The sequence below is a fragment of the Trachurus trachurus genome (assembly GCF_905171665.1).
Source record: "Trachurus trachurus genome assembly, chromosome: 20".
NCBI lineage: Eukaryota > Metazoa > Chordata > Actinopteri > Carangiformes > Carangidae > Trachurus > Trachurus trachurus.
This window is the reverse complement of record NC_139911.1, coordinates 15,010,984-15,036,186: the sequence shown is the minus strand read 5'-3', so window position 1 is coordinate 15,036,186 and position 25,203 is coordinate 15,010,984. Positions and strand designations below refer to the sequence as shown.

Sequence of the window (25,203 nt, the reverse complement as noted above, 5' to 3'; positions counted from 1 at the left end):
CTTATTGCATCCTGGCTCTCGTATGGGGCTGGTGTAAAACGGGCCGCTTGCTCTTTGCCGGCCATGCATCTTCTCTGCCATCGGTGGAAATGGAAAAAGAGGAGGATGAAATACCTCCTTTGTTAAAGTCAGAAAGGTTCTTCTACTGCATAATATTTTAAAAGACCTGATAATAACTCCTCTGTGCTGTTGATAAAGTGGTTAATTTAAACTCTGATTGGATTTTTATGTGACTTTCTATGCAGGCGCTCCAGGAATGAATCCGTAAATCTGTACAATAGGAAACTGTGTCGCCGCCCCGTGCGGCGTGCAGCATGACATTGCTCAGTACATGACATCTCTTATAGCACTTGTATTTGCTCGACCAATGAGCTACAAAATTGAAATTCAACACACCAGACTATCGCTGTGTAACGTATACAGCAAGCGGTGACTTTCAAGTCCCATTCATCATATAATATTACCATCTGGGTTAGGAAACTGTTTTAAAGTTAAAGGAACAGTTTCACAGTGTGATGTGTGTGTCTTTAACACAATCCAAGGTTATTATTGTTGCCTGATTGATTGATTTTCAGTCTATGGGTTGTTGACTAAGCTGGCTCCAGTGTTGCTCTTCTCATGTGATGGGATGTTGTTTCCCTGCAGACCTGCTGGGTTTGATTATACACAGGACAACTGATCAAAGCGGAAGATGTGAGCCAGCTCAGTCTAACCTCAGAATAAGACCACCCTTCCTTCCCCTCATCCCCTCCCCTGGTGACTGGCTTCCTCTTGCCTCTAGAAAAGGGATTATCAGGTGCCTAATGACATGGTGGGGGCCAGAGGAAGGTCAGTTCTCCAGCCTAAGGCAGCTCCTGTGTGGGCAGACTGTGCAGACTCGCTGGCCTCTCTGGTTGTTAGGTGGAAGGGAAGCTGCAAATCAGATCCAATATAACCAAGCAGCCACAGCAACAACATAAACAACAGCTAATGAGGGTTGCTACCTTTCACAGATACTAACAAACAAGCAGATTTGCAAAAGTGTGTCATCAATTAGACACAACAAGGTGGAGTTAACCTGTATCACAACATCATATTCAGGGAAGATCAATTACGGCTCTCCTCAGCATTTACTGTATATACATACAATGAGAAACTGTATTTCATGCATATTTTCTTTGATGAAGTCACAACAACAGGCTGCCTCTTATTGCCTATTCATCCATATCAAAGAGCTGCATGAGATGTGTTGTCAAGCCACTGAGTTGAAAATTAATTCTGAAATAATAGCGGGCTCTCGCTCTCCTCTCATCAGACAGCACTCTGGATCTTTGCACTTTTTCATACAAATGTTTCAGTGTGTTCAATCAACCTCTTTCACCTCGTGAGTACGCTCTTGGCTCTTTGATAGCTCCGATATATATTAATCCACAATCTTTCTTCTTAAGCAGAACTCAGCCATGAATGAAATGTAATTATTGAGCATCAAGCCATAAGAGCTAAAAAGAAAAACAAGCATATACACTGTTGAATAATTTTGTTTTCAGAATTCAGACACATTCCTCTTTCACCTATGACCAGGTGCAATGATTACATACTGAGTCCCAAATACCAGATGTCAGAAGATATACACTTTATCTACCAAGAATTAATCACATTGTCACAAAGAGATGAAAAGAAGAGGTAAAAAATATATATATATGTTCCAACTTTATGGGCAACAGTGTATTGTAATTAACAGCTCTAGTCCTGGTAGCATCCTAAAAAATAAGATTATAAATCTAGGTACAAGAAAGAAAATGTGATAAGCAGCTTGGGCGCCAGTTTTGGAGTAACTCACCGTGAGTGATAATGTATAATCTCGCCTGGGGAAAGTGAATTAAAGCCGGGGTCTGCACACATACTTGTACCTGACCTGTTAATTACACACCGCAGCCACAAATCTTCCCTCTCATCTCTGTCTTTACTGGATGTGCTGTGGGCACGCTCTACCTCCAGGCAGAGTAAAATGTTTTATTTGAGCTTTTAATCCGAGGCGAAGCTACAGTGGGGTTAAAAATGACCCTCTGGTTGCCATGGTTGCCACACAGTAATTGGCTGCAGAGACACTTCACAGAGTTTGAACACTTCTTCATGGTGGAGCCTGCAGCGGTCAGTGCTTTCCTGTCTACTTTTTCCGCTGTTAGGATTCAGGCTTAACATACTTAACATACCAACATGGCAGAACTTAAATTATTCACTTATTTTTTTTAGCTGAATAATATTTCTCTACAAGAAGTGCCCCCCTCAGCACCATCTTCACCTACATTTCCACTGTATACGCTGAGTGCAAGAACAAAGGGGGATTTAAGGTCACACATTACAAAGTGAACCTTCTGGTCGTGGGATCAGATGAGCTGCCTTTGGAGAACTAAGCAGCTATGGCATCCTACTTTTTCATAAAGGGCTGACTCTTGCTTTTTTCTAAAGGTTAATCTCCATCCACCTAATGTTAAAAGCTTATTCTCTATTATAGGATGACTATCATTATGAAGAACCTCTGCTCTTGCAGCACCCTTTTCTTTCTCTACAAGCTCACACAGTTCATGGGGCACATCGGGCTCTTCAGACTGACAGGTGCTGGATGCAAATATTACCCTTTTCCTTCAGACACTGACATGAACCTTTGCTCTTTGCAAATATCACCTGCTTGTTGCACGGCGAGAAAACAAAGCCTTGTTTGTGTCAGCTGTAGCAGCCATAGCAAATGAATGGTCTAACCCCCCCCTCCTTCCCTCCCACACACACACAGGCTTTAGATTTGTCAGCATCTGTATCACAAATGTGTGATGAACTTATTATCACTTCTAAGCTCAAACAAAGCTGCCATTGTCAGCATCTCTGGCTAGGTATCATACAGTACATAAAAAAAATGAACTGTCACTGTGTCCTGGACGCTGGTGGAGCTTGGGGGAAGTTTTCGTTCCAGAAACCCTGGAAAATATTAACCACCGTAGCATTATGTTTGCCAAACACATTGGATTATTCGGTCAGTTTAGTTTTCCTAAGAGAGGGAGGCTTTTAGGATGAGGGCTGTTAATAAGGAGACATATGGTTTCCACATATGAAGAATACAAGGTTAAAAGCCAAATGGTTACAACTGAATGACATTGAACTCTGATCTTAATTTTTCTCATAAAATAATCTTAATGCTAGTAGTAATAATAATAATACGACTTGTCCTCTATGTGTCATAAGGATAATGACTTTTTTGCATGGGACCTGTTTGCTGTGGCCTCAGTCTTTTAGCACAGTATCATACAAGTAAAATCAAATGCATATTTAAGATCCTGTGGACCAGGTTCTTGATTTAAAACAAATCAGCTAGAAACAATTAACAATGAGCTGGAGACAGCATTTTCAATCAGCGGGATGTTAAATGTTTAGTTTAATTGCTGGTTGTAAATGAGAAGCTGTTTTTGTCTGAAATCAAGGACCCCAGTACATCAAGTAGTAAATCTGCCCCCTGTTGGTGTTGTAAACTGCATACGTGTTGCAGTGGGACAAAAGGCTTGACGGTAAATCAGAGAATGGCACTCAGCAAACGGTCAGTTACCGAGCAATCTGCACAAATAATCACGCTGTGGTTTAATGTGATTCATAAATGAGGTCAGGACAGTCACCATATTAACTGAAGAGGTTTACTTTCGGCTGTTTGATCTCTTTAGCATTAGGAGTTTGCTGTTTCAGGAAGTAGAATCAGTGTTATGTGTATAATTTTCAGATGGATTATCAGAACAGAGAAATGCCTGCCATAAAGAGGAGAACGCACACATTCACGTTCAACACACAACACCTCCTAGTGAAGCCGCTTCCATTCAAGATTTCATCACTCCACAGCCGAGCGGCGGGACACACTGGTTTCATCATACTGTGTCAGAGGCATCAAAGACAGCTTGGTTTATGAAGTCTAGGAGGACTGTGCTAACAGGTTCAATATACAAATCTCTCACTGCCAACTGCAGCTTTCTTAAAGAGATTTTGTATAAAAAGCCTTCAGATAATGTCAGATATCACTCCAAATAAGCTGGAGAGTTGTTTTACTCTTAAGCTAAACCAGAGAATACACACACCACAAATAAGATAAAGATGCCATGTGAAAGACAAAAAATGAAAAAATGGGATATTAACTTTGACAAATAAATGTCGCAACTTCCATGCTTCCAATCACAAGTGTTCAAATTTGACTGAATAAATCACATCTGACATGTCATTACAGTGTCAGGCTTTGAGTCGGAGCCCATGACAGACACAGAGTCTGGATACAAAGGTTTTATGTGTCTCCCCATTGGTCACATTTGCTTTAAATTTAATGGACCAGAATTGCGGTAACTCAAAAAGCAAATAGGGGAGGCAGATTTGGAGCCGTGCCCGTAGCTCAGCACGCTGCCCAGAGAGAGAGAGAGGTGGGGTGGTGCCGGAGCAGAGGTGGTGACAGTTGAAGCAGCAGAAAAACAGACTGAGGCTGAACTCAGAGCTACGAGACAAAGTTTAAGGTAAATAAAAAAGTCAGTCACCTGGATGACTCGGGGATCTTATGGTCACTGGGCATGAAGTATTTCTGAAAAGTGAAACTGGATAAAGTCTCATCACCTTAGTTACTGTTGCTGTGGTTATTATTAAGACCCACCCTCCTAACTATTTAGATAGGGAGTGTCAATCTTAACACAACCTCTTGTAGACTGCCTCTTCATGTGGAAAAACCCAAAGCTTGACAGACCTATTGTGCAGACTGATGGTTGCTAAGCTATGATGGGAACGACTGCTGTTCTGTTTCTTATAAACTTTGCATTTGGATTAACTGAGGATTTCTTGTTCTGGACGAGTGAGTACGAAAAGCTAGAACAGCGTGTTTGAGACTCACTGGGTATCTGTTGGATCTTGTGGACCACCACAAAGGCATCAGACAGCCCCACCTTCACTGGATGATTGACAGAGCTGATCTGTGACACCTCAACAGGGATCTGAAATAGAAGAAGATGGGAAAATCAATTACCAGGACCAAGGCAATGTGTCTGGGGGCAGGCTGAAAAACAGAAACAGGCCACATCTTACTGACAGCCCCCAACAAATCAACCAATTTATTACCACCTCCCATAGGAACCTGGTGAGGCATCGTGCATATGGCTGTCTTTGGTGAACATAAAAAAACATCACTGTCACAAACAGCAACTCTGTGAGGAGTGACCTAAGGGAAAACTCACAGAAAACAGACGACATGACATTTATGGTCTATTCAAATTCATGTGTCTGTTCATCTGTTGTTTTTATTCTACGCTGAACATCAGCAGGGGAGTTAAACTACGCAAATGCACTAGTAACTCAGGAAAAGCAAAATGAAGTTGACACTCAGTTGTACAGAACAAGTCTTGACCAAGTGCCCTTTTCTTATAACATGTGAAATTATTAATATCATAGACTCTGCTAGAGATAATGTTTTATTCCGTCTTATTCTTTCTTTCTTCTTCAATACATTTCTGAAATTTGGAAATTAATTAGATACCACAAGGACAGGGTGTCTCTAACAGTGACCCAAAACGTGTGACGTAAAGCTATTTTGTTTTCAACCCATATCAAGTAAATGGAAACAGTATGAGAGCACTACGTCATCAAAATACAACAACAACAACAAAACAGTATTTTGTTGTGTTGCCAACACTCACTTCAGTGTAATGACCTGAGTGAAAACATGTGCAAAATGGGAGTACTTTTTAAGAAGTCAGGCAAAATTAAAACCAGAAGGGAAGCAGATTGTTAGAGCTGACTTGCTGGGGAGAAATGTGGAAAATGACTCATGTTTTCTTTTGACTGTACATTACAGTACTGATTTAAGAATCTCACTTTTCTTTGAAATGTCTGATTAAATTCTGAAATGTTCTGGGGTAATTAGAGTTGGGGTTTTTTGTAATGAAGGTGGATACTTTTGATAAGTTTAAGTATGTTATTTTTGTCTCTAAGAAAGAAGACAACACAGACAATTCAGTAAGCATGTGTTCTGATTATATAGGAGCTGTTTTGTCGGTAATTCATCAACATTTGCTTCACAATTTTAGTCTTAAGAGTTTAAAGAGGTTATAGAAGATTTCTTGTTTTTTTGTTTGAAAATGCATATGTATGTGTAGCACTCCAACACTGATTTATACTGTATGCAGGATGGATATAAATGAGAAAGAGTCAGAGAAAGTGTGAAAATAAGACAGAGGCAAGGACACAAAGTAAGAAATGCACAGTGTTAGTCAATGACAGACTAGGAGAACGATTTTTTCCTCAAGATGTAAAGAGAAACTGCTTGAATTAATCCATCCTGACCTCTTTGTATGCAAAGACGATTCTGCCAGTATTGTGCAGCGTGGCCTGGAAGGTGAAACTCCCCAGATTGTAATTGTCCTGTAGGTGGACGTGGTCCCACTGAACCACCAGAGAAGTACCTAGAACCAGAACCACAAACAAACAAGCAGTTCAATACCACACGTCTGACAACATTGAATAGCCACAGGGAGAACACAGGTGACAAAGATAGCTACTGTCTCCATGTAGCTGACACTTTTGATTTTTTAACACTCACTTTTTTTCACAGTTTTTGAAACTCTATCTCCACTGTCTCAGATCTAGCGTGAAATGAACCACTGACTGGACAAAGACACCAAATAAGAAGACATCAGTGTAACAATCATGTTGGTAAGGTGATATGTTTTTGAGGGATTATTTCCTGGCAGAGACTTCATTTCCTCCTGTGGGTGTGAGGTGATTGACATTGAAGTAAAGTTAGCACTTATTTGAAAACCCTCCACTGGAACATGATGAAACAATCATAAAACTGAAACTTTTGACAAAACCAAATCAAGGCACAGCGGTTACTGTGACGGATTCTGTAGCTCCGGCGATTTTCACAACAGCGAAAACTTTTTCATTCTGTGTAAGAGCGATTGACAGCACTGTCAGCGACTGCTTCTTTCAGTATAGGAACTACACTGGCTGAAAGCAATCACCACCAGGGATGAATCAAAGCAAAGGGCAAGACTGACTCCAACGTATTTACACACACAAAGACATATTTTTTTTCACTTTTCATGGTATCTAGTCATGCATAATGGTTATGTTGTTGCTGGTGCAGGATTTGAAATGTCTTCTTCCATCTCAATAATGTATGTGAATAGAGGTTTTCACTGGCACCAAACATGGTTTCTTGCCGGGGGCAGGTGGTGGTGAGTGTTGCTTGACAAGAGCTCCAGCCATTGTTGACTTTGTACAGTAACACAGTAGGTTATAATACAATCTGTGAGCAATGTTGCATCTTCAGGGGGAGATTACAGGCTACAGTGAGTCGCTATATCAGAAAGTGTAAAGACGGGCTGTGGCTAGCCAGTTAGCATGTTAACTTCAATAGAAGAAAAGATGTGACAGAGACAATAACTAACATGATTGCTTTCTGCATGCTAAATTTGTAATATGTTTTCCTCCAAGTAATCAGCTGTTAATGCTAATGTTAGCTACCTATAGCAAAACTTACAATGACCTCCTTTAAAAATATCCTTACAATAAATGTGACCACAACAGCATTATACTGTGTAATAAACCACTGTTATATACTTTATGTCTAGGTAAGAGGATGGGACATGAGGAGACATTTTAACATGAAGCAACACATACAGTACACAAATCTGTGAGTGTTGGACTGCCTCTTAAAGGCAGGAAGGCTATTTATCCCACTTGACCACATCAAGTCAAGCAGTGTTGCCTTCATTTGGGGGATGTACTAAATTAGCGGCAGACTTCAGGTCTACCCTCCAGACAGCGGGCCTCCCATTATTTTTAACACTATTTTGATTTACTGTGGACTCTGGAGACTCTTATTGATGTGAGAGCCATTCCCCCCTCAGAGCTCGTCATTTGGCTGCGCACCAGGGCAATAAAGGTTTGTTAACACAACTAATCAATTTTTCCGTCACACAGCCACAGCTCTTCCATCCAAAGTAAAGACAAGAATTTTGCGTCTCTGCTGACAATTTGTAGAGCACCGGCATCTGCTTGTACCGAAAACCCCATAATAAATTACATGTGGCGTGAATAACAACAAAGGAGGAAGTTAGAGGTATGTTAGGGACTGATCTGGCACCGATATTCAACTTGGCAACTGCAGTGGTGAAGGCAGCAGGCTAAGGCAGACCATTTTCAGGGCTTCGATGGGAAATAGGGAAGAAAAGAAGAGGCACTGAAGAGTTGCTGTGAAATGCAGTAAAGAATAGTGAGTTTAGGAGAAAGGCAGTGAATAACGGAGAGAGAGGACAGGGCGCTAAATTGCTGCTAACGTATGGCACTGCGGGCTTACCCAGTCAGCAGAAGTTAAGCCTAATATAAGTCTGCTTAAAATGCATTGAGTTCAGGAGTTGAGGCTGCCATGCTATCTGGGGCTTCCTGGCTAAAAATACAGAGTGGGAGAGGAGGTGTGGAGGGAGTACACACTGGCCTTGTTTCTAATTCCACTTACAAGCTTAACATGCCATATGAACTCAAAACAAACAAAATAAACCCTGTCCTATTACCCCGGCCCACCCTCAGCCCGGTGAAGTGATTATTAGTGTGGTTTACGCTGCATCCATTTATTAAAGTTATTTCATTCTGTGCTGCTACTGTACTCTCTCTCCTTTTTCATATTTTATTTAATTTTCCTTCTCACTGTTACTTAATATTTTTTATGATCCCCAGTGCACCACTTCACAGTAGACATTTTAAGTTGTCGTAGCAGGAAGGCACAGCAGGAACATGGCGTTGTTCTGCGTGGCTTTATTCACACTTTAAAGTGATTTAAAGTATCTCCAAAGTGTACCCAGATAAAATAAAGATAGATTTAAGACACGTTCATTCACATGTCGCTACATTTAAGGCGATTCCTTGGTGCAGAACACAAATCTGATCATCTGTTTTCAGACTATATGCAAATCAGGGATGTTGACACATTCACACTGTTTAGACATCTGGCTTGTTAATTAAACCACACCTGTGCTTTTCAAGCTTTGACATGTCAAGATGTTTGACACCCATTAATCGTCTTCAATATCTTCAAACAGACAGTCACATGTACTTTTCTTAACATATGATGACAACATTTTTACCAGAGCTGCTGACAAAGAGCATGAAGTTAATAACGAATTAATAAGTACCTATCTCATACTTTGAACAAAGTTAGAGCAGAGTTCTCTAGTGTTAAAATCTCAGTGCGTATAATGTGTTTTACAGCCTGCACAGTAAGTGGTATTTTTACCCCGGTGCTGTCATAAGAACCTGCTGGCAAAAACAGTCAAATTCCTGGTGCGTCAGGTGTTGAAACACTTCACAACTCTAAAACTGTGCACTATCAAACTTCAGGATAGTTTTAAGATAGCACTTGAGAAAGTGTTGTCGCAGCCAATCACATGCTCTTTATTTAGCACATTTTAATTCAAAAGCCTAAATAAAAGTTCTGTTTTGCTGAAAATTACACATCTAATGACAAAGATTCACACAGTCGCTGTGAAGTTTCACACGACTCCCACCAGCCTGCTTTTCCTAACGGAAATAAACAATACGTTTTTACTGTGAACACCACACCTCATCAAACTGCTCAAATTCTGATGGAAAGAAGAAGTGACTCGCCCATAACACAGCAGACCATACAGTCCTTATGCTGTATTGGCAGCACATTGACTGATGGACAGTGTTTTGAGGAGCAGCCCGGATGAGAATCGATCGACTGCCAGTTTGGTTAAAGTCTGATGAGCTCCACTGCAGAAGGTCACACAGTTGGTCCATCACTCTGCTGCAGAGGGATTAGATGGCGATGACTGACATGATGGATAACAACCATCACAAATGGCAAAGGAAAGGTACACAGATGGAGGAAGGGCATCAATTTAGTTTAAAATGAGCAAGTGGAATTTAGTGGAATGTCACAGAGGTCACAGAGGCGGGTGTCATAAAAATAACGGCCCGTGCCGGAGGAAGTCTGAGCACTGGAGACATGTGCAGAGACCAGAGGTGGTGGCGTGTGTTGTCATTCACCTGTCACTGAAAGCCATGCCCGCAATTGTGCAGAACTTAATAAAATCTAGATTGCTTATGTAAATTTTATGAAGCAGCAGATACTGTATAAAGTTTTTTTGTATGAGACTCTAAAGTGGACATTTGAGTGTTTTGCACTTCCACGTTGGCTACATGTTTTAGCTCCTCCTAAAATCTAATTTATTTTATAATGTAAAAAGCATGCACCAACAAATTTTATGACAGTAATCCAGAAGACATAAAAAAAAAAAAATCAAATACAGAGATCAAGCATAACAGACCATTTGCCGCTAACACTGATAAATAATTATGGTGTTGCTTGCTGACTAGCTGTTAACTTAATTCTTTCTCATTTTTTGTTTTGTGTTAAGCTTTTGGGACATAATGATACTCCACTGTTACCAAAATAAATGAGTGATTGAAGCCAAAATAAACAATGGAAACAAGATATTTGGAGTAAAATGTTATTACCGTTGTCAAAGTAGATAACAGTGGAGTTCCTTGAGACACTTGGGTCAAAGTTGGCCATCAGGGGAGCGATGTACTGTGTAGCTGTTAGCATCCGATGGACCACATCACCTGTGTAGATGAACCCTGGAAGAGAAAGAGAGAAAACACACAACATATTACTTTATGTATTCCTAGAGGCAAAAGCTCTGTAACTGTAGAAAATGTTTGTTTCATCACTTACAGTGTTGTTTATGCTCTGATATAATGTTTTAAGGTGCATTTACCCTCTGGCATCAAACTTCAATCTCTCCATTACTACCTTTCCTCCTTCAGTAAAGCTGTTATCTAACACAGTATCGTTCAGGAAGACAACAAGCCCCCAGTCAAAAAAATTTCCCTCATTAGCCCACAACGATCACCTCATTGTCTCTCACGGGCCTCGTGCTGCCGGCTGCCTCGGCTCCCCTTGGTGATTAATTAGCACTATTATCTTTTATCAAAAAACAGAAGGACAAATCTGAGGGGGCTTTAGAGGAATGCGCTGTATACCGAGTGAGAAGTTATTTATTATGATGGGGTCATCACCCTGCACGGTTCTTCCAATTTTTTCTACTCTTCTTCTTTCCCTTCTCTTACATGTGTTTTTACTCCATGTCATCCATCACAGATGTTAACAAGACACCATGATAGCAAAAAAGGATTATGTTAACTCTTCCAATTTATGTGTGCCTTCAACGAGGCACAAATAGATCTCTCCACTGAGGGGAATGTAATCAGTCAACACAAACTAGAGCTGCATCATTTAGTAGCCTGTAAACATGGTTATTAATGGTCACCACAAAAAAACAGAAAACGCCTACTATTCATCACGAGGGAACAGTCTTTGCATAAGGAATTTGCACTGATGACGACGGTAGCAAATGGCATCTCTACTGACAAAGTTTAGCAATGTCAGCTGCTGTTTTGAGATTAATTCAACAGTATTTTGAGAAAAAGCCTATTGTTTCTCATTCTGACTTCGCCTCGATTGCAAAAATCTCCACAACAAACCATGACACATAGCCTTAAAAAAACCATTAAAACCAAAGGCGTAATAAATGGCATTAAGGAGAGACAATTTCATGTAATCTATCTTTGAGGAACAGTTAAGGAAAGAATTACAAAAATGGTCAAAACAAACTTTCTTGCAATAAACAAAAGTCTATATTTACCACTGGCTGGCTTTTTTGAAAGTTGTGAAAATGTACGATTTTGATGATAATGACAGGGTTGTTCAAAAATTTAAGACTTGTTGTGATCTTCTTGTGTGCCAAATACACAATGCAACAATGACTAAAAATATGATATTTTTGACAGGAAAAAATAATGAGGCACCATATTTAAATTTGAGAGTAGGAAAGTTTTACCTGAATAATGAGGTGAGAGGTTTGACACCACACTCATGTTTGTATGGTAAATATGAAGCCACAATCAGCACAGTCTGCTTAGCTGAGCACAAACACTGGAAACCAAAACCTCTAAAGACCATTAATTAACACATTATATCTCACCACAGTTTTGGTATGGATTACACAAACAAGATATGACATGGTAATTACTGATATTTAGAGGTGCTTTGAGGTGAAATTTGTTACAGCCAGGCTTGCCCTAAGCCGTAGCTAACCGGCAGCTGGCTCATGCTTCCACACAGACATGAGAATCAAATCAGTGTTGACATGGTGAACTATATAACTGTGGACCTCATTCGCCTCACTTTGTCTGGACATGGACATGAATATAAAAAAAATCATCAGTGTTTGAAATCATTCCTGTGGAAAGTTGATATAAATACAGTATGTACAGTGGCTTCCTGAGGTATGTTGGGGGAAAAAAACCCTACAGAGCGAGGAAAGAGGATTTTTGGAAAAAAGTCTTGTAGAGGCCAGGCCTCTAAATCCCGAATTCATGTCACCATATGTCTTCTCATACAGTAGGCGGGCTATAAAAACACATCTATTACTTTGGAAATAAGGAGCAGAGCATACCATGAGGGGAATCAATCTTCCCCCAAAGACCACCCGGCTCAGGATTACCTCTGTACACAGTACAGCACTGTCAGCACACACACTGAGCGCAGGAGGAGGGAGTGAAGATGTGACTTTATTTAGCTGTGTGAAGTCATGATTGTAGCAAACTCCACCTGGGAGAGGAGATACAACGTTGTCGGGGTTCAACAGAGTTGAGTTGGAGTTACCATGGTTGATGTTGTTTTCATTTTTAAGGCAATTAAGACTATCTTAAATCAAGGGCCACTCATCAAGTTTGAGTAGTTTTTAATAGCTGTTTGTTTAGAGTGGCTCAAACCAGTCCAATTATGAAAGAGTACATGGCCTTTCTACAATGGGCTGCATTTTCTTTGGAAAAACAGTAGTCCTAGTCCATACAGTAACAGTAATTGGTAATGGCACATCCAAGCTGCAGAATATGGCTACAACTCATTTTACTTTCATTCATTTATTCCTTTTTGATAAATCAGTCAAAAAAATGAGTCAAAAAGTGTGAAAAAAATGTCCTTTACAAGGTCACATCTGCTAAAAGCTTGCTTTTAAATCAAACCCAAACAATATTTCATCAATAATGACATAAAACAAATCTAAAAACATTTTTTTGCATATTAAATGACTCATGTTGTTGTTGTTGTTGAATGTTAAGTTGATTGACTAATCAAAAACGTACTAATTGTTTCTATGCCATGCCCTGTGTCAAATAAATCAGCGACTGGAACCACTTTATGCTGACAGCTGTAGGAAAAATGTTCAGGAAAGAGTAAAATAGCAGCAGCTACAGTAGTGACGTTCAATTAACTCAAGTTAGATTAATGTTATATGAACTCAAACTTGACAATACCTGACCCAACCTGTAGGACGTCAGAAACAAAGATGGTAATTGAGCAAACAGATGTGAGAGTGGTATCGAATCGATCTTCATCCTCAAGGTCAAGGCTGTCATGTTCCTGTGCTCACCTGTGTTGATTACACCCCCCCCCACACACACCTGCGTCTCGTTTCTCCCTCGTTAACCTGAGTGTTTTCCCACTGTCCTTTGTTGCTTCATCTGTGTTCATACCCTGTGTTCTCCCCTGTGTTCGTCCTCAGTGTTTCTCCTCGTTCTTTTCCTGCGGGTTCCTACGTATTTGTAAAGTTCCTGTTTTATTTTTCAATAAATCATTTTTTTCAGTTGCACCGCACCTGTTTTTGTCCCCCTGCTAACCCCCGACAAAGGAACGAATGGGTAAAAAAAGTTTATTCCCCAAGATGTTGGACTGTTGTTTTGAGGGGGGGGGGGGGGGGGGGGGTAGAAGAAGGGCGGCTGCTGTTGCTATTGGCGTTCATGTTCATGCCGTTTTTTTTCAACCTGCTGTCTAGGTTCGTCATGTAACCATGGCAACTACAGAAACTACGACAATGGGGAATGATAGGCTACATCAACTGATTTTAGAGGAACTAAATTACTGGGATGATTCACCACCTTACCAGAGAACAGATAGACCAACGAGGAGAAACAGAAATGAAAGTCTGCTTCAAACTTTGCTTATTTCATCTGGGACAGTAAAAGCACCATTTACAACACGACTGATATGCCGGTTACACCCTCCTGCCATCAGTTCAAAAGCTGCTCGCTATCTGAAAGCACCTTAACAATCGTATTCAGGTCAGTTCATAGAGTACATCAGATAAAAACCTTATGTTATGTCATGGTATATGAATGTAAAGAGGATAGAATGTAAAGAGACAGCATTGTTGAGTCTACCGGCCTAAATAAAGGCAGAGATAAACATAATTCTGCTGTGAAAGTCTCCAATGGTGGCTGCATGGTATGACGCTGCAAATGCACTTTCAAATCCTTTATCTGATTGTGCAGCGACACAAATGACTTCCTCCTAATCAGCCACCATACATTCCATCTCATCTCTTATTTGCCCAACATTCGCTCAAACACGTCTCAAATGTTTTGCCCCTTGTCACTCTCCTTACTTCTCCTTTCACTTTCAACCTCTAAAAAGCTTGTAAGTCCCCCGACATCAACACACAAACCCCACACACCAGCAGCACACACTCACAAAGCCCTGTGTCCAAGGGGTTTTATTTCTGGTGCTGTCTCTGCTTTACAGGCAATCTCCTGAAAACACAATACGACTTATTTGACAGTCTGAAGAAAATCGGACAGCCTCTCAATACACTAAAGAGGTGAGAGCTGCGGGGCACTCAGCAGAGAGGCCATTCATTCATTATGATGCACAACAGAGAGGCAATTCATTCACTTACAGCAGAGGGAGACCGGAGAGAAGAAGAGGGAGGAGGTTACTGGGAGAAAAAGAGATGTACAAGGAGAGAGCAGAAAGGAAAGGAAAGGGGAGTTTGAGGTAGAGAAGAAGGTTCTATGAAGTTGGGATGGGGTTGGATAAGTCTTCCTTTGGTGAGCTATGTTTATATGTGCTGCTATCCAAAAGTGCTGAGCTGTGTATTTTCTAAGAAAAACATGAGTGGGAATTAGCAGTCCCAGCAGACTAAAGCTTCACTTTATTGGACATTGTGTTTAGACTAGGTCTTTGTTCCTCAGTACTGAGCTGTGTTTAATTTACAAGATATTTTGTGTTTATAACAGCTGGTCTGAAGCGTCATGACTGGTTTGCACACACGCGTATTTTATTTGGCTTTTTTTTTTTTTTGTCTTTTAAGTACAAAGCTTTGAGGTTTGTATCTAAATTAGATGTCTTTTTCTGTTTTTAATTACTGATTGATACAAAGCAATGCTTAGTCTTTCTAACTAGCCAGAAAATGATGCGTTTTATGCTGAACACATGTAAGGATTAAAACCAGCAGTGATCAGACACTAGAGTCAAACTTGATTAGACTAAACCCTATCACAGTGACTCCTCCCCTTTTTGGCCTTGAGCCTGACGTCTACCCAACTCAACAAGAAATTTTTGTGTATGAATACATTTTAATTATCGCCAATGACAAGTTTTTAGTAGGTTTTGCACCACAAGCAATTATTTAATAGTTCACAATAAAAATGATGATTTGAACAGCAGAAATGTTTCCTATTTTACTGATCACCTCATGACCCTTCAGCTATAAACAGCAGCCGTTAACAGGTTTTTAACCACTGGGCTTGTAACTACGATCAGATGGAATAAAGTAGTGAAACTGGACTGTCTTGTGCACCAGCTGTAATGTCTGACCTTGATTACTTCCCTGTTACATGAGCACTCAGTAATAACCTAAAAATAAAGTTTTGTTTGTGTATCTTGTCATGTGTGTCATGTCTGTACACAACATGGTCTCTGTAGTGGTTCCTGCTGCAGAAGGTGTCTCCAAGACAACAGTTTGCCATCACACACACACAAGGTGAAAACAATACAGCCCCAATGTCACAGCTGATAATAATCTCTGAGAAGTGGAGTGCACAGCCTGACTCTCTTTCCTTTCACCTTTCTGCTTCACACACGTTATGTACTTGGTTCCTCACACACACACACACACTCGTTCTTGTGGGTTTAGAAATCTGCTGCCGGGAATCTTTAATATCATTTGCTAAACATGCTTGTGTGTTTTCCTGAATTTATGTTTACATTCTGCTTGTAAAGTGCGACAGCTGGCCCTGTAAACAGCATACCACAGCTGGATGCCCGGCTACACAGCTGGCAGTGGTCAGATCATATATCATCACTGATATTCACTGTCCGTACATGCTGAGCCCTCCACACACTCTCCAATACAAACTAGGCTCTTACAAAAAACCTGTCAGTTCACCACTAGACCTGCAGCAAGCTGACAGTCACTGTAAACCCAGGAAGTCTTAGTCAGTGTAACAGACTGTAAAACATATCCCCTTTGTTGGCTTTATCCATTTACTCTCACCACAATGTTTCATGTTTCCTGTCTCTTTTTATTGTTTCAACACAGCTGTAGTCTATTCTCAACTGGCTTTGTAAAGTGATCTAAGTGAATCTCATGTAGCCGTATTAAAAGGATGCTTTGAGTGTAAGTTTTGAGAATACCACAGGAGTAGGGCTGCAACAAAAGATCATTTTCATTGTAGATCAGTCTTTCAGTCATGTTTATAATTTACAGATGATTTGGTAGTCAATAAAGTACCAGAAAATAGAGTAAAGACTGAGTGGTAGGGAGATATGTAGACTACAAGTTATTTCGATCTAGAAAAACAAAACAAATCTGTATCTTACTCATACAATTGCTTCTGATAGATATGATTTAAATATGATTTTGTTTGAATATTTCTTAGAAATCAGCCAAAATGCAGACTTTTTGCAGTGTAAAGATTTACAGTATGTAAAAACCATAAAAGTGGACTTAGACCACAGATGTTTGACAAGGCTGCATGCCAAGCCAGTCTTGGCCACATTGTTAATGTGTTTGAGGATTGGCTGCTTGACTGTTTAGAAAGTAACTGTGACTCAGAAAATAAAAAGAAAGAAATATAATTGTTAAGTCTGCTGCTCTTCTGTCACCCTCCTCACAAATGATCTTCTCCCGCAGAGTTTCAGCGTAGGTAGCGAGAAGAAAAATATCTGCCGAAGTAAAAACAGTGACTTGCTGACAGCGATGAAAGTGGGGAGAAACGATGGTACAGTGGGGAGACGGCGACGAGCTGAGTGATGGGCCCTGAAACGGAGGCACAGGAGGAGGGCGTCTCAGAAACAAAGCTCCAGAGGTCTGCTGGAGCAGATAGCTGCCTCCCCTCTTCTCATCGGCCTCATCCCTCCATCTCTGTCTGGAGGAATGCAAATTCACGTTATCTCCACTCTGCTAGTTGCGTCTGCGCCCGACCATTCCTCGTTACCATCGTCCAGAATGTCTCTACAGCCAACACGAGTTCGCCAGTGATCAAGAATCAAGTGGGAAAATGAGACAGTGATGATGATAAGCGACTGGACAGATTTCTTTTTTTCTCCCTTCATTATTCCAGTGGCAGCTAAACGCAGCACAGCATCTCTGAAATAGCTGGGTAAGAGCAGAGCTTTAGTCTTTGATGTGATAATAGCTGGTTGGGGTGTTGTGGTTTCGCCATCAAGACTCAAGTGGAAAATTGCTTTGCATACTCTGGCAGACACGTCTGCTGAGTCACGTGTCTAACCCACACATACACATCTTCTAATACCCTCACCTCCTTATCCATGCCTATCAGGGTGTGCTGCTAGGCCACTTGGCAGAGGGACTCCTGTTTCCAGTCCAAACCATTGGTCTGGTTTCTCTTCCAGTTAAGTCTGGTGTGGAGCTGCTGGTGCACATTTCTGTGTTTTTTCTTTTTCTTTTCTTTTTTTTTATTACATCCAAGTCTAGCAGACTATCCTGTGGAGGTGAGAGCTGTAAATGGTCTTGTATCAGACTGACTGGTTGGCTGGCAGAGTGCTGTTGGTGGTTTTGTACTGTGGCTTGTGTCAGAGGAGCCTTTTCAACCCTGGAGCTTCTGATCAAGTTTCACAGAAACAACATCTACAGAAATAAGTCATTGCTTGATCTTTTTTTGTAGGAGTGAGATCCCTTTTGTGCTATGACCACGTCACAGTGACAGGTACATGGAGTACAGACACACACATGATATATGTGTGTACATACACACACATACAATTCTCTCTTCTCCTTTCATAAATTCCTCTCTTCTCCAGACTCATTTCATAAATCTTACCACAGTCCCTCCCTAAACCCTGCAGCAATAAAAACTGTCTGTGTACTATCTAATATGCCAAGCACATACAGTATATCCAATAACAACACTAATAACTACTATTGAGAGAGCAAAAGTCCAAGAACAGTGCTCACTTACCACCAGTTGCCACGGTGATTTCACGCAGGAAATGTCCATAAAAAGGGAAATCGAAGGACAGATTAACTCTCTGTGAGGGGAAAAACAGACAGATGACCCCAGTCAGAAAGATAGAGGTAAGTGGGGAATCAGAGAAGAGACTGTGCTCATCTTCACACAACAACAAAAGGATTTGGATCTGAGGGAAAATGCAGAAAAAACACAAAAAAAGACCCAGCGTAATTTATTCTGTGGGGCAATCATTGGTCATTTCAGAGCAGGAGTCCAAAACACACTTGAAAGAACTTCATCTTCCACTTTATCATTGTCCCAATGGAAATTCACTTTGCAGACTGGCATTAAACATTAAACACGCAGAGCACTGGAATATATTGAACTATATATATATCAAGGACATAAAAATATGTAAAGCATATCAGACCTTCATTACTTAAAATGAGGGGAAAGACTTCTGTCCTTGAAATATGAAAATGAATGTTAATTAATGAGGAGTCTAGCTTTTTTAGGCACTCATGGGAAAACACATATTTCTGATGTACTGTATCTGTTGATGCAAGTCAATTTCTAATGAGAATAGGAAACAGGTCACACTTGGGGAAGGACAACAGAAAAATACTCTCAAGCAAACATTGAAATTCTGACTTTGTGAGTTGAAATTGTGACATTAAAAGTAAAAAAAAATATTACCATTAATATTTTGTAGGTTTAGAGATAGTATGAGTATGATTGAGGCTTTCTTTTTATGTAAAATTAAGAGGTATTGAGACAGTTGTATTTGTCTTATTTAGACAAGTCTAACACCATATGACATCATAGGTATCATTCCAAACTTGTCATCTGTATTTTGCTTTACACAAATCGACTTGTACTTTTAAAAATATGGTGATGAGACCCAGCACATAGTGAAATGGGTTGTTACAAACTAGAGTCGAGTCAAAACGTTCAAATGACTCCAACAACAATCTATTCATGTACATTACCACAAATAGTGTGTTCATTATTTTATCCCTGGGATGAATATGTTGCAGTCACATCACGCCACTGCCAGAAAATGTTATGGAGATAGACAGTCTCCTGTAAACATGGATCTATTATACATTATCCTCGATTATGCCGGGGGGAGTAATCCTGTGGCAAACCACAGTGAATCATGCTGACTATATAGCCAATCCAGAGCTTAACTTTTCTACAATCCTGTGATGAAGCTGACCTCTGCGGCTGTGTTTTGTTTTACGACCTTACTGGCCAATTTCTTTCAGTGTCGGGCCAAAGCTCTGGCATGCGGCAGTGCCAGGAAGGAGCATGGAGCTTCCTCCAACCCTGTTCCTGCACCGAGATTTTATGCAGTTTCTCAGGACTTTAACTGCCATAGTCATAAACTCTGTTTGTTTAAATTTTTGGTCTTCTGACACAGTGTATGACTTTCAACACAGATGGTTTTCACTTTTGCAAAAGCAATCTCGCAAACTACATTTCTGTGCCTCCTTTTTGACTCTGAATTTCTTAGCTGGCCATTACATTGGTAAATTCACTTATTGATCTTCTCCAATTTAAGTAAAGGCAGAGAAACCTCCCACATCCCTCCTACACCATTTGGAAGAAAAGCCTCGCCTCTTCGCCAGGACATTCTGTGGCTAAAAAGAATAGCTTGCCTCAAATTGTATGGTTCAATCCATCATTAAATGACTGAAGGTAGAGGAGCAGAATGCACAATGTGGGACTCTATTCTATCTCCTCGCCAGCTATTGTTCACTCTGGCTGCTCTCGGTTTTTTTTTTCAAAGTGTGCGACTGCCCTGCTGCCACACTGCTCCGTCCCTCCAGTCAATCTGCTGCTGCCTTGTGTGGCTTCATCAGTATGCACCTCACATGGGTCACCTGCTTATGCTGAGGTGGAGGAAGGGGAGATTTTAAACTTCACTGCAGAGACGCGTCGTAAGTGTTTCAATTCTTAAAGGAATACTTCACCGGTTTTCAATCTTGTTATCGCTGCTTGCTTTTTAATCTTAGAGCACGCATCACATAAACTAACCGGTTAGAGGGCTCCAGTAACTGATTACTGATCTGACTGCGTCACAATGTACAGTATCTGATCTCCACATGCAGGTTGTATTTGAGTGGCAATCTGGATACACATGAATCTGTGACTATAAGCAGACAAATGGATTTTTTCTCAGCAAGAGTAGGGTACATTCACACAGGGTATCATTTATCATAACATCTACTCTTTAAACTTCCCTCGGCATTAAAAAAAAAAGTTTCCCTATTGTTTCTTCTTATTGACCTTTTCTGTGCAGAATGATGTATGTGCACAGTGTTACACCAGGGGACTGAAAGTTTCTCTGTGAATGTTTTCTTGAAAAACCACATCTATTCATCTGAAAAAATGAGGACCTTTATGTTTGCCAAGACCCAAACTCCAAACCAAGTCAAAATGTCAATACTCAGGCCTTATATTCAGCACTAAGTAAATCTCCCAATGTCTGTGAGTTTGTTGGCTTACCGCTGCTTGTCTGTGAGTGTTGGAGAGGATGCCATGGATCTTCACTTTTCCTTTGTCCATATTGTCAATATTTACCCACAGGTCCTTGCTCACTGCATCTGACGGCCCGTATGTTTTTGATGTGTAGTAGTTGTGATCTGTGTCCTCCTGCAAGAAAAGAGAAGAAAAAAACAAGTTTGTATTCTGTCTTGAATATTCAAGGGCCCAATTTAACACTTTTGATCCATTTGATTGGATGGTCTGTCCAGGTGGGCGGGACTCGGGGCCTGGCTGCTTTGTTGTGACATCACAAAGTTACAGCAGTTTTGATGGCTCATTTTATGAATACAGGTATTGCGCATTTCTCAGTGGAAGTGTGTTTTTACTGTATAAACATTGACTCTTGACCTACTTCATATTCCAAACAGACATGGAAATCTCACTCGATACAATATGGGACCTTTAAGAGTGTGAAGTGCGGTGTAGTTATTCAGAGAAATGTAATAAAGCTTCAAGGACAGTGGATATTGCTGCACAGCTTTGTGATTTACACCACTGCAGTCTGTTGCTTTATTGTACTGTATACAGTGCAAAGAATATAAACAAATATTCATGAAGAGACATCCTGCAGCTCATCGTTCCACTAAGCTGCTCTAAGCCAAAATCAAATTCACAAGCTAATACACTCTAAGCTGCAATTCCTAAAAAACAATTTAAGCCTCGACACAGACAGAAAAGTTTTACACGCAGTATGGAAAATCACAGCCTTTTTAATTTTACTGCAGAACAAATTACCTGCTTAATCAAATTATATGACAATACAGTCATCTCCAGTGCACTCTGTGTGCAGCGTGCACTGGCTTTGTCCTTTCTTTCAGCCCTATAGTTTTCATTAGAGCACAATCAGCACAGGATTTTGTGTGGACTTTAATGTCTCCTAATCAAATTGAAAAAAATAAACTAAATAAATAAAAACCCAAGAAGCGAATCAGCTTCTTTCCCTCTTAAAAAGCCCCAACCAGACTGCAAAGTCAGGATTGTTTTCTTTTTTACAACAGAAACATTCGTGGACTTTTATAAGTCACGTTGGGGAGGGCTGTCTGCTTTTATGTTTCCTGTAGAAAATTAGGAGGCATGTTTGTGTCGTGGGCCTCCTATCGCTCATCTCCCTCTGGATCTAATGAGACAAGTTACAGCTGTGGCTTTTATCTAAAACATTGTTAAAGTTAATGTTTTGCTGAGTGGGGAGTTGGGGAAGTGTACGCTGTGTCTGACTGTGATCTCACTAATAGGAACTCACACAGCTCTGCGGACACTTTGATAGATTAGTGGTATTATTCTGAGCCACTGTGCTTTGGTTGTCAAAAGGCCATGAGACAAAACATTAATTAAAGCACAATCCTTCTCTGCTCGGTTCGTTTTGCTTCAAGGATTCATACTTCCCTCTGAGAGTTACAATCTAATACCTCTACTCAATATTTAGCCTGGGATATAAGACAGAGAGATAATGTTTCAGGCTTAGCGGACCCTCAGAGAGACTGATAAATATCACAGTTCCAAATGGACTTCAGCCATGTAGGTGGTGTTACTTTTGATTAATTTGTAGATTTAAACAAACATTGCCAGTAGCCTTTCATCACAGCTTAAAGTGCAGACAAATCATGTCAGGGAAAAAAACAGCCCCAGCAGGCAAGCCTTAGTCAGCACATTACTTCCAGAATAGAAAACAAGGGCACTTGTAAAAGGTGTAGACACGAATGCGAGGCTGTAAAGTTTCCTGCTAATCAGCACAAGATGTCTTTGCTCGAGCGGAGGGAGACTGAGGGAGATAAAGGTTCCTCAGAGGTGAGACGGGGCCCAGCTGGCGGTTCCTGCCCTTAAGGGGGGAAAGGGGAAGATGGGCAGGGTGCCATCGTCCAGCCGAGTGTAGGTGGACATGAAGCTGTGAGGGCTTTTACAGAGCACAGCAAACAGACTACAGGCAGGGTGACTACAGACACGCAGATCGAAAAAAAAAAAAAAAAAGGAAACATCTACAGAGGCTTGCTGGTGGGGCGTGGGAGTCAGGTAGTGTTTCTTTGAATCAAAGCACTGCAAACTTGCGCCAAAACGAGTCAGCAGGTGAAGCGAGGCGGTCGATATCGTTGCGCGGAAATAAAAACAGAGTGTGAGATGCTGTACTGGCTTTTCTTTGTATTGTACTGTAGGTACTGAGAACATGAACCCATGAAAAATTTAAAAAGGGAGAGGGGCTTAGGGAATTTTGAACACTAGCATGATTATACCGTCTTGTTCATGTTTTGTATTTTTAATCATCTTTGAGAAATGTATTTGAAATGGAAATGTGGGACATTTGAAATTGATTTACAACATTTCTACACCTATATAACTACATTAATTGTGTGTAATATGCAGCATTTTTCGAAGTATTATGATATATTTTCATTCACATCAACACATCTCTATTGGGATAAGTTCCTACTGACGCTGAGAGACTCTCCAGAAGGGGGGGATGAGCTGCACTGAAAAGCTCAGAGGAGTCTAATAGCAGATACTGTAGATGGGCACTTGAAGCCTTGCCACTCAGCTGCAGTAGGAGCCCCTTGCCCTGTTTGCAATCTTTTCATCATGATGTGAAATACTCTAAGTGAGGGGGAGGAGAAAACAAAAATTGTTGTCGATACTTGACCATTTTCTGTCTCTGGAGCACAAAAGCGCACTGGAGAAAAAGATTCATTTAGTGGACAAAATCCATCCCAGACTCACTCTCTTCTGTCTCAGGCATTTACTGGAGCTGCCCACCACATCAATATTGCATTACACCGAGACCTGAATATCTTGGGCCGACATGTTTTCTCATCTGAATGGCTGCTTAATACAGGAGGGGAATTTATCGCTTCGCCTTCATGGGATTATCTGGGGTGTTTTACTTAAAGAAAATAAGATGTAAAAGCTGCTACTGATGAGGTAGTCTGATGTTTGTCAGGAAAATAAAGTAAAAGTACACTGGAAACTATGATCCCCTCAACCACAGCTATGTCATTGCTCCTGAGAAAATGATGTTTCATGTAGGCACAAGGAGAACTTAAGCTTTAAATAAATGTTCCAATATGTTTGGATAAAGCTGCTTGTCAGCCAGCCTTCATTTTCCTAAGACACGGCACATCCTGACAAAACGGTGCACACACACACACACAAATACAACACATGGTTAAAACAGACTGCAGTTTGTTTGAAAAAGCATTAAAAGGACGCCATCGCTCATGTGTGCAGCTCTTCATCAGCTGATAATGTCTGTGATCCATTATTCATGGCTCCGCTCCGTTGCCTGCCTGTTGTAGCAGCTTGATGGTATTTGGTGGTGAAGCTCAGCCGTGTGAATCACATACAGGGGAGTTGCACCACACTATTCATGGCTCTTTTTTAACAGGTACGGACACTCCAGCATGAGAACGGGTATGGAAGTCTTCACGAAATCCAAGATGTTCAAAAAGATATCAAATGGCTGCACAGATTAAGCTTCAAAATATAAATCAACAGACCTGAGGATGACTGGATCTGGTCCAGAATTGATGTATGATGTGCCCTCCACAACTGTAATTCATTTTTACTGCAGTTCATATGATATATATATTCTCAGTTTATCAACTGGTCACTCATTTATGAAATATCAGAATTTTTTTTTTTTTTTTTAAATCTACTAGAATATAAACAGAAACCTTCATAATTGAAAGTCCAGTTTTCACCTCCTACAATTTGAATAAAATATTGTTTTCTCATCATAAGTACTGTAATCTGGCACTGGTTTGAGTCAGATTTCAGGTCAGATCTTGGTTCCTGCAGAGCTGAGAGAGGATCTGTGAGGAGTGAAGTACGCTGAAGAGAAGTGTCTGAAGTCCAACTGAATTATTACTGATGATGATCAATTAAAATGTTCCAAAACTGTTGGATTGCCCTTCGAAATTTGTAGATATTGTGATCAAAATCTGGGTAAATAATAATATGGGACTGTTTCTAACATAATGAAAATTATTATCTTAAGAGAAGAGCAAATAAATGAATCCAGACACCTGATATATAATTTAAGCCTTCCTAGGGTCTGTGGTTACACATCTCCTGAATTGGATTTTCAAGCTCTCTGACAGTTTCAGACAGAATGTGTGTGTCTGCTTGTACTTGAAAGTGATGCTCGGGGACGTAGGGTGCACTACACAACATACAGTACATGCATTCACAAGCGTGCTATACCTTTCCTGTCTTTGTTCATCTTACAAACCAAGCCGACCCACCGGGAGCAGCCGACAGCCCTCCTGCTACAAGATGACGCTCAGTCAAAAAGTTAAAAGCTGCAAAGGCTGGACACTGAATGAAATTGAAGTAACTCTG

The 25,203-nt window shown here is 40.6% G+C and overlaps 1 protein-coding gene across 1 annotated transcript in view; it reads right to left on the bottom strand.

The window, feature by feature from the left end:
- The window catches only part of plxdc2b (plexin domain containing 2b), a gene marked incomplete at its 3' end in the record, with an annotated part of 82,468 nt that overhangs the window by 19,275 nt on the left and 37,990 nt on the right, over positions 1–25,203 (bottom strand). Inside the window, exons 3-7 of the mRNA XM_083995167.1 lie at positions 20,839–20,985; positions 18,337–18,406; positions 10,528–10,650; positions 6,328–6,446; positions 4,883–4,982 (exon numbers count right to left, since the gene is read on the bottom strand). Of these exons, the coding sequence (XP_083851293.1) occupies positions 4,883–4,982; positions 6,328–6,446; positions 10,528–10,650; positions 18,337–18,406; positions 20,839–20,985 (559 nt within the window). The remainder of the gene's footprint in view (positions 1–4,882; positions 4,983–6,327; positions 6,447–10,527; positions 10,651–18,336; positions 18,407–20,838; positions 20,986–25,203) is intronic.